The 10139-nt window shown below is 54.3% G+C and overlaps 1 protein-coding gene across 1 annotated transcript in view; it reads left to right on the top strand.

Moving 5' to 3' along the window:
- The window catches only part of LOC308133290 (synaptic vesicle glycoprotein 2A-like), a gene marked incomplete at its 3' end in the record, with an annotated part of 22998 nt that extends 13184 nt beyond the window's left edge, over positions 1-9814 (top strand). Inside the window, 13 exon segments of the mRNA XM_080500593.1 lie at positions 3188-3243; positions 3245-3369; positions 4615-4766; positions 5180-5205; positions 5207-5314; positions 5398-5487; positions 6036-6143; positions 6288-6376; positions 6800-6964; positions 7554-7687; positions 7814-8020; positions 8168-8327; positions 9631-9814. Of these exon segments, the coding sequence (XP_080356719.1) occupies positions 3188-3243; positions 3245-3369; positions 4615-4766; positions 5180-5205; positions 5207-5314; positions 5398-5487; positions 6036-6143; positions 6288-6376; positions 6800-6964; positions 7554-7687; positions 7814-8020; positions 8168-8327; positions 9631-9814 (1604 nt within the window).
- Between the last annotated feature and the right edge of the window lie 325 nt (positions 9815-10139).

Genomic DNA, 10139 nt, shown 5'->3' with positions numbered 1-10139 from the left:
TGTCCAGTGTGTGTGTCCAGTGTGTCCAGTGTGTGTGTCCACTGTGTCCAGTGTGTGTGGACACTGTGTCCAGTATGTGTGTCCACTGTGTCCAGTGTGTGTGGACACTGTATCTAGTGTGTGGACACTGTGTCCAGTGTGTCCCAGTGTGTCCAGTGTGTGTGTCCAGTGTGTCCAGTATGTGTGTCCACTGTGTCCAGTGTGTGTGTCCAGTGTGTCCAGTATGTGTGTCCACTGTGTCCAGTATGTGTGGACAGTGTGTCCAGTGTGTGGGTCCAGTGTGTGTGGACACTGTGTCCAGTGTGTCCAGTGTGTCAGTGTGTGTGGTGGAACTGCAGCAGGACGGTGTATTGATGAGTTGTGTTCGATCAGTCAGGAGGATCGTTGGTCCCGAGGTCACCGGCTGTTGTTGTTGTTGTTGTTGTTGTTGGAGCAGTTTGTTGTTTTCCTGCGAGCTGATTGGCTCCGTCACAAAGTGCAGTTCCACATTTCCTGTTTGTGTCCAGTTCTCCACATTAAGACGCCCTCACATCAATGTCTCTGCATCAGGACGTACCTGCTGCTATCAGCACAACTTGGTACTTTTATTTTGACAGTCACTGTGGTAACAATCCAACTTGGTACTTTTATTTTGACAGTCACAATCCACCTCATCTTGGACGCTGATTGATCCCCGATCGAACTCTGAATGTTCTTCAGGGTCTTCAGGCTCAAGCTGCTGGATTTATCACTGGGCTGAGTGACAGGGTGAATGTGACAGTGAGTGACAGGGTGAATGTGACAGGGTGAATGTGACAGAGTGTGACAGGGTGAATGTGACAGTGAGTGACAGGGTGAATGTGACAGAGTGTGACAGGGTGAATGTGACATGGTGAATGTGACAGTGAGTGACAGGGTGAATGTGACAGAGTGAATGTGACAGTGAGTGACAGGGTGAATGTGACAGGGTGAATGTGACAGAGTGTGACAGGGTGAATGTGACAGTGAGTGACAGGGTGAATGTGACAGAGTGTGACAGGGTGAATGTGACATGGTGAATGTGACAGTGAGTGACAGGGTGAATGTGACAGAGTGAATGTGACAGTGAGTGACAGGGTGAATGTGACAGGGTGAATGTGACAGAGTGTGACAGGGTGAATGTGACAGTGAGTGACAGGGTGAATGTGACAGGGTGAATGTGACAGTGAGTGACAGGGTGAATGTGACAGGGTGAATGTGACAGAGTGTGACAGGGTGAATGTGATATGGTGAATGTGACAGTGAGTGACAGGGTGAATGTGACAGTGAGTGACAGGGGTGAATGTGACAGTGAGTGACAGGGTGAATGTGACAGGGTGAATGTGACAGAGTGTGACAGGGTGAATGTGACAGTGAGTGACAGGGTGAATGTGACAGGGTGAATGTGACAGAGTGTGACAGGGTGAATGTGACATGGTGAATGTGACAGTGAGTGACAGGGTGAATGTGACAGGGTGAATGTGACAGTGAGTGACAGGGTGAATGTGACAGGGTGAATGTGACAGAGTGTGACAGGGTGAATGTGACAGTGAGTGACAGGGTGAATGTGACAGGGTGAATGTGACAGTGAGTGACAGGGTGAATGTGACAGGGTGAATGTGACAGAGTGTGACAGGGTGAATGTGATATGGTGAATGTGACAGTGAGTGACAGGGTGAATGTGACAGTGAGTGACAGGGTGAATGTGACAGTGAGTGACAGGGTGAATGTGACAGGGTGAATGTGACAGAGTGTGACAGGGTGAATGTGACAGTGAGTGACAGGGTGAATGTGACAGGGTGAATGTGACAGTGAGTGACAGGGTGAATGTGACAGGGTGAATGTGACAGAGTGTGACAGGGTGAATGTGACATGGTGAATGTGACAGTGAGTGACAGGGTGAATGTGACAGGGTGAATGTGACAGTGAGTGACAGGGTGAATGTGACAGGGTGAATGTGACAGTGAGTGACAGGGTGAATGTGACAGGGTGAATGTGACAGAGTGTGACAGGGTGAATGTGACAGTGAGTGACAGGGTGAATGTGACAGTGAGTGACAGGGTTGAATGTGACAGAGTGTGACAGGGTGAAATGTGACATGGTGAATGTGACAGTGAGTGACAGGGTGAATGTGACAGGGTGAATGTGACAGTGAGTGACAGGGTGAATGTGACAGTGAGTGACAGGGTGAATGTGACAGGGTGAATGTGACAGGGTGAATGTGACAGTGAGTGACAGGGTGAATGTGACAGGGTGGTGTAGGACCATTTCTGACCAAAACGCCTCCATGAGGCACCGAGTGGAAACACTGCAGCTCCTCAGGGCAGTGTGTGTGTGTGTGTGTGTGTGTGTGTGTGTGTGTGTGTGTGTGTGTGTGTGTGTAGGGGGGGGGCAGCTATTAATAGTGTCCCTGCCCCCCACTCTGAACACACAATGCTACTGTGGCACACACTCTTCCTCCATGTCCAGACACACACACACACACACACACACACACACACACACACACACACACACACACACACACACACACACTGCCCTGGAGCCTGTGGCAGCTCCGTCATAGCGTCGACCGGCCTCATTCTTTCTCTCCTCCTCTTCCTTCTCCTCTTCCTCCTCGTCTTCCTTCTCCTCCTCTTCCTCCTCGTCTTCCTTCTCCTCTTCTTCCTCCTCCTCTTCTTCCTCCTCCTCATCTTCCTCCTCGTCTTCCTCCTCCTCCTGTTCCTCCTCCTCTTCTCCTCCTCCTCCTCCTCCTCCTCCACGGTGCTTGCTGGAGATCCCTCTTCTTCCCTCCTCCTCCTCCTCCTCCTCTTCCTCCTCGTCTTCCTCCTCCTTCCTCCTCCTCTTGACCGTTTCTCTCCTCACTTCTTTTCTGGATCTGGCGTCAGTTTCATTTTGGAGTTAGACTGAGTGATTCTGCCCCCCGGTGGCTGCGCGGGGCACTGCAGAGGTCATGACTCCGCCCCCCCCCCCCGCCACGCTACAACTCTTCCGTTTTGCGTTTTAGTGTCCGAAAATGTTCACGTTTCCATGGCAACGTTCCGAATCCGGCGAAACACAAACAGTGAAGACGATGTAGTTCTCCTGTCGGGCCACTAGTCGGTGCTGTTCTTTGTTTTGTGATTGAAATCACACACATCCAGCTCAGACCTGGTCTCCTAACCCTTTACCCCCCCCTCGCCCCCCCCAGGTCTGATCGTGTACCTGGGCATGATGGTGGGCGCCTTCGTCTGGGGGGGGCTGGCGGGACCGGATCGGCCGGCGGCAGACTCTCCTCATCTCGCTCTCCATCAACAGCGTGTTCGCCTTCTTCTCCTCCTTCGTGCAGGGCTACGTCTCCTTCCTGTTCTGCCGCCTGGCCTCGGGCGTGGGGTAAGAACAGGGCGTGGGGTAAGAACAGGGCGTGGGGTAGGAACAGGGCGTGGGGTAGGAACAGGGCGTGGGGAAGGAACAGGGCGTGGGGTAGGAACAGGGCGTGGGGTAGGAACAGGGCGTTGGGTAGGAACAGGGTGTGGGGTAGGAACAGGGCGTGGGGTGGGAACAGGGCGTGGGGTAGGAACAGGGTGTGGGGTAAGAACAGGGCGTGGGGTAGGAACAGGGCGTGGGGTAGGAACAGGGCGTGGGGTAGGAACAGGGTGTGGGGTGGGAACAGGGCGTGGGGTGGGAACAGGGCGTGGGGTAGGAACAGGGTGTGGGGTAAGAACAGGGCGTGGGGTGGGAACAGGGCGTGGGGTAGGAACAGGGCGTGGGGTGGGAACAGGGCGTGGGGTGGGAACAGGGCGTGGGGTAGGAACAGGGTGTGGGGTAAGAACAGGGCGTGGGGTAGGAACAGGGCGTGGGGTGAGAACAGGGCGTGGGGTAGGAACAGGGCGTGGGGTAGGAACAGGGTGTGGGGTAGGAACAGGGCGTGGGGTAGGAACAGGGCGTGGGGTAGGAACAGGGCGTGGGGTAAGAACAGGGCGTGGGGGTAGGAACAGGGCGTGGGGTAAGAACAGGGGCGTGGGGTAAGAACAGGGCGTGGGGTGGGAACAGGGCGTGGGGTGAGAACAGGGTGTGGGGTAGGAGCAGGGCGTGGGGTGAGAACAGGGTGTGGGGTAGGAACAGGGCGTGGGGTAGGAACAGGGTGTGGGTAGGAACAGGGCGTGGGGTAGGAGGAGAGGGTGTGGGGTAAGAACAGGGCGTGGGGTAGGAACAGGGCGTGGGGGTAGAACAGGGCGTGGGGTGAGAACAGGGCGTGGGGTAGGAACAGGGTGTGGGGTAGAACAGGGCGTGGGGTGAGAACAGGGCGTGGGGTAGGAGCAGGGCGTGGGGTGAGAACAGGGTGTGTGGTAGGAACAGGGCGTGGGGTAGGAACAGGGCGTGGGGTAAGAACAGGGCGTGGGGTAGGAACAGGGCGTGGGGTGAGAACAGGGTGTGGGGTAGGAACAGGGTGTGGGGTAAAAGAACAGGGAGGTGTTCCGGGTGGGAGGTGTTGCAGGAGGGAGGTGTTCAGAGGAGGAGGTGCTCCAGGAGGGAGGGAGGTGTTCCAGGAGGGAGGTGCTCCAGGAGGTGCAGTGCTCAGAGAGGAGGTGCTCCAGGAGGTGCAGTGCTCAGAGAGGAGGTGTCTTGTCTCCTCAGCATCGGAGGTTCCATCCCCATCGTGTTCTCCTACTACTCGGAGTTCCTGGCGCAGGAGAAGCGAGGAGAACATCTCAGCTGGCTCTGCATGTTCTGGATGATCGGGGGGATCTACGCCTCGGCCATGGCCTGGGCCATCATCCCCCACTACGGTGAGACACCGGGACACTGCTGTCCACTGCTGGGGACACGTCCACATCTGTCCACTGCTGGGGACAAATCCATATCTGTCCACTGCTGGGGACACACCTGCAGCTGTCCACTGCTGGGGACATGTCCACATCTGTCCACTGCTGGGGACACCTGCAGCTGTCCACTGCTGGGGACACGTCCACATCTGTCCACTGCTGGGGACACCTGCAGCTGTCCACTGCTGGGGACACGTCCACATCTGTCCACTGCTAAAGGCAAACAGCCTGTAAAACATCTGTTTCCTTTTATTTCATTTTATTGTGAAAACTACTAAGAGCAAACAGGAAGAGGCGTCACTGAGCACAGTAGAATTATTGATGATTGAATTACCCCCCTCGCCCCCCCCCCCTCCCCCGCTCCCCCCCCCCCCCAGGCTGGAGCTTCCAGATGGGGTCAGCCTAACCAGTTCCACAGCTGGAGGGTCTTCGTGTTGGTGTGTGCCTTCCCCTCGGTGGCGGCCATCTCCGCTCTGACTACGATGCCCGAGAGCCCCCGCTTCTACCTGGAGGTGCCCCCCCCCCCCCCCCCATCAATCACACACTGATGACATCACAGTGACATCACAGACTGACCCCTGTTTGATTCCTCCAGAACGGGAAACACGACGAGGCCTGGATGATCCTGAAGCAAGTTCATGACACCAACATGAGGGCCAAGGGTTACCCTGAGAGGGTGTTCTCTGTGAGCACGCACGCACACACACACACCACCACACACACACACACACACACACACACACACACACACACACACACACCAGATGTGCGGCTAATGCTAATCTTAAAGTAACTAGATTACTGAGACCTGCAGTACGACCTGGAGCTAATGTCTCTTTAAACAGCGGCTAATGCTAATGCTAAAGTAACTAGATTACTGAGAAGTACGACCTGGAGCTGCTAATGCTAATGTGAGCAGGAGGGACAGTTAGCATTAGTTAATGTTGATTCTCACCTCCATTTCCACCACATGTTCACTGCTGTCGTAGAACCCGAAGAGGCTACACACACACACACACACACACACACACACACACATAAATGATTCAGTGGTTTGCCTTGAAAAATTTAATTATATTTATTGTAAAGTTATAACTCATATTCAGGCTGTTGTTTCCTTTGCTAGTAGCATTAGCATTAGCCTGTATCCTCAGCAGCTGTGATTAGCATTAGCTTCATGAACTATGGGTGAGCTGTGTGTGTGTGTGTGTGTGTGTGTGTGTGTTGCACCAGGTGACGACCATCAAGACGGTGAAGCAGATGGATGAGCTGGTGAATCTGGGCGACGACGCCCCCTGGCACGAGAAGTGGAGGACCAAACTCACCTCACTGTTCCACCAGGTGGCGCTGCTCACTGGACCATCGCTTCATCACTGGCGTCCGGAGAACAGACCCGCCCTTTATTTACCTTAGTGTGTGTGTGTGTGTGTGTGTGTGTGTGTGTGTGTGTGTGTGTGTGTGTGTGGTGTGTGTGTGTGTGTTCAGGTGTGGAGTAACTTCCTGACCATCTTCTCCCCGGAGTACCGTCGGACCACCTACATGATGATGGCCGTCTGGTTCTCTATGTCCTTCAGGTGAGTCCAGCGGGTCCAGTAGGTCCAGCAGGTCCAGCAGGTCCTGGACCTACAGTACCAGTGAAGATTCTGGTGGGAGGGAATTTGACCCCTGGATCGCGGCGCTTCAGGTCCAAGTGGACGTTAAAAAGCTTTGAACCTGGGTTAAAAAGCTTTGAACCTGTGTTAAAAAGCTTTGAACCTGTGTTAAAAAGCTTTGAAGGATGTTTCAGCAGTTCAAGACAAATTCTTCACATCGAGGTGGAAAAAAATACTTGTGTTGGACAAAGGAAGTACATGTGAGAGTTAAAAGTACCTCGTGATAATAAATACTACAATCAGGGTCAATTTAAGATGTTCAAACGATCGGTGATGACATCATGGGTTCACTTCCTGTTTCCACTGTGGTGGTGGAGTGATGATGTCACTTCCTGTGGCCCTCAGCTACTACGGACTGACGGTTTGGTTCCCCGACATGATCAAGTACCTGCAGAAGCAGGAGTACTCGTCCAGAACCAGAGTGTTCCTCAAGGAGAAGGTGGAACACGTCACCTTCAACTTCACGCTGGAGAACCAGGTGCACAAGCAAGGAGAGTACTTCAATGACAAGTGAGTTCTCCGCCCGGGGGAGGGGGGGGGGGGGGTGAGGGGGGAGGTGATGAGGAGGTGAGGTGAGGTGAGGTGAGGGAGTGAGGTGAGGTGAGGTGAGGGGGGAGGTGAGGTGAGGGAGTGAGGTGAGGGGGTGAGGTGAGGTGAGGGAGTGAGGTGAGGTGAGGTGAGGGGGTGAGGTGAGGGGGTAAGATGAGGTGAGGTGAAGTGAGGAGGTGAGGTATGGGAGTGAGGTGAGGGAGTGAGGTGAGGTGAGGTAAGGGAGTGAGGTGAGGGAGTGAGGTGAGAAGGTGAGGTGAGGTGAGAAGGTGAGGTGAGGTGAGGAGGTGAGAGAGTGAGGTGAGGTGAGGGGGTGAGGAGGTGAGAGAGTGAGGTGAGGGGGTGAGGTGAGGTGAGGTAATGAGGTGAGGGGGGAGGTGAGGGAGTGAGGTGAGGTGAGGGAGTGAGGTGAGGGAGTGAGGTGAGGGAGGGAGGTGAGATGAGGTAAGGGAGTGAGGTGAGGTGAGAAGGTGAGGTGAGGTGAGGTGAGGTGAGGCCGTGGCTCCACAGTAACCCTCCACCAGAACCACCTTCTCCTCCTTCCTCTCAGATTCATGAACCTGAAGATGAAGTCCATGGTGTTCGAGGATTCTCTGTTCGAGGAGTGCTACTTCGAGGACATCACCTCCAGCAACACCTTCTTCAAGAACTGCACCTTCATCGCCACACTCTTCTACAACACAGGTAGGGGGCGCCACACTCCTCTACATCTCCCTTATGACCCTACCCTCACCCTCACCTTAACACTAACCCTATAACCCTACCCTACCCTACCCTACCCTACCCTACCCTCACCGTCTGTCTCCACAGATCTCTTTAAATACCGGCTGGTCAACTGTAAGCTCATCAACAGCACCTTCCTGCACAACAAGGAGGGCTGCCTGCTCAGCGACGTCGGCGACGAGAACAACGCCTACATGGTGTACTTCGTCAGCTTCCTGGGCACCTTGGCCGTGTTGCCCGGCAACATCGTCTCCGCGCTGCTGATGGACAAGATCGGACGTCTGAGGATGCTAGGTAGGGCGGCCGCAGGGGCAATGACACCGTCTTGTGGTCCACCGGTTCTTCTAACTGACACCGATAGTAGCGTGAAAAGTCCGTCAGCAGCTGGGTCGCCCAGCGTTTCCTGACAGTAAAGGTGGTGTCCTCTCTGTCGCCCTGCAGCGGGCTCCAGCGTCATCTCCTGCATCAGCTGCTTCTTCCTGTCCTTCGGGAACAGCGAGTCGGCCATGATCGCTCTGCTCTGCCTGTTTGGGGGCATCAGCATCGCCTCCTGGAACTCCCTGGACGTCCTGACGGTGGAGCTGTACCCGTCCGACAAGAGGTGGGTGGGACCGCACAGAGTCCGCCACACGACGTCTTCTTCACACGACGTCTTCTTCACACGACGTCTTCTTCACACGACGTCTTGATGGCGTCGTTGAGGAAACGTCGTCAGGTCCTGCATCGTGAAACGTTGGTTCAGATCCTGCTGGTGTCAAAAAAACATCAAACTGAAACGTGCTGATGACTAAAAGTCCAAACTGTGACTGTTGAGATTAGGGGTTAGGGCTAGGGTTAGGTTAGGGTTAGGTTAGAGTCAGGTTAGGGTTAGGTTAGGATAGGGTTAGGTTAGGTTAAGGTCAGGTTATGGTTAGTATAGGTTAGGGTTAGGTTCGGTTAGGGTCAGGTTAGGTTAGTGTTAGGTTAAGGTCAGGTTAGGGTTAGGTTAAGGTCAGGCTAGGGTTAGGTTAGGTTAGGTTAAGGTCAGATTAGGGTTAGGTTATGGCCAGGTTAGGGTTAGGTTTGGTTAAGGTCAGGTTAGGTTCATATTAGGTTAAGGTCAGGTTAGGTCAGGTTGGAGTCAGGTTAGGGTTAGGTTAGGTTAGCTTAGGGTTTCTTCAAAAACTGTATCAGAGCAGAAAAAGGAATCGCTGCTCAGTTTGTGTTGAACATCAAAGGGACCAGTTGTGCAGTTCTTTTCGTGGCTGTTGCGCCACCTTCTAGGGTTAGGGTTAGGGTTAGGGTTAGGCTAACGCTAACCCAGGGAGTCACTCCAATGGTTGTTAGGCCACTTAAAGAAACTCTAACTTCTTTATTTTATTGATCTATCTGTCTCACTTGCTGAAGCTTTTTTATTTTTCAAAACACGAAGCATGCAAGTGTCAAAATCCACTGTATTTCCAAAGTGTTGGTCCTCAGGCTCAGATAGCAGATATGTTTGTGTCCCATCGTTAGCGTTCAGAGCGTATTGCTCAATTTCCTGGGTTCGGGTTCGGGTTGAGTTTCAGAGCGTCGCCAAGTCAGAGCAAAACCTTCCCGACTCATTCAGCTCAATGCAAAAGTGAGCAAACGAGGGTAGAATCGTCTCGATAGCTGAATTGGTTCCAGAGGAACCCTAAACCCTAACCCTTACCCTAAACCCTAACCCCTAACCCTAACCCTAACCCTAACCCTAAACCCTAGCCCTAACCCTATACCCTATACCCTAACCCAAAACCCTATACCCTATACCCTATACCCTAACCCTAACCCTAAACCCTATACCCTAGCCCTAACCCTAACCCAAACCCTAAACCCTATACCCTATACCCTATACCCTAACCCTAAACCTAACCCTAACCCGTGTTGACCGGCTCCTCCCCCAGGACGACGGCGTTCGGGTTCCTCAACGCGCTCTGCAAGCTGGCGGCGGTTCTCGGCATCAGCATCTTCACCTCCTTCGTGGGAATCACCAAGGCCGTGCCCATCATGTTCGCCTCGGGGGCGCTGGCCGCCGGCAGCTTCGTGGCCCTCAAGCTACCAGAGACCCGGGGGCAGGTGCTGCAGTGATGTGGCGCCTCCTGGTGGTGGGAGGAGGGGGGGGTTCTGCAGCCTGAGATCCCCACCCCCCCCGCCCACCCACCCACCCACCCACCCAACCCCCCCTCCCCCACAGCGAGAAACGGCGGTGAGTTTGTAAATAACCAGCCGAGGGATTCCTCCAGAGAAACCGGCTCTGCTTTCAAACAGCGCTTCCCAACCCGAGACCACAACACCTGACGCCCACGTTCTATTGGCCGTCAGTGAGAGAGGGGGTGGGGCGGGGGGTGGGGGGGGCGTGTCCACCGGCCTCACTGTCACGTCCTGGCCAATCGGAGAGCTTTAAGGTTGGAAA

This window comes from Blennius ocellaris (assembly GCF_963422515.1).
Source record: "Blennius ocellaris genome assembly, chromosome: 8".
Classification (NCBI taxonomy): domain Eukaryota; kingdom Metazoa; phylum Chordata; class Actinopteri; order Blenniiformes; family Blenniidae; genus Blennius; species Blennius ocellaris.
Note: the sequence above shows the minus strand (reverse complement) of the source record. Positions and strands in the feature narration are given on the sequence as shown.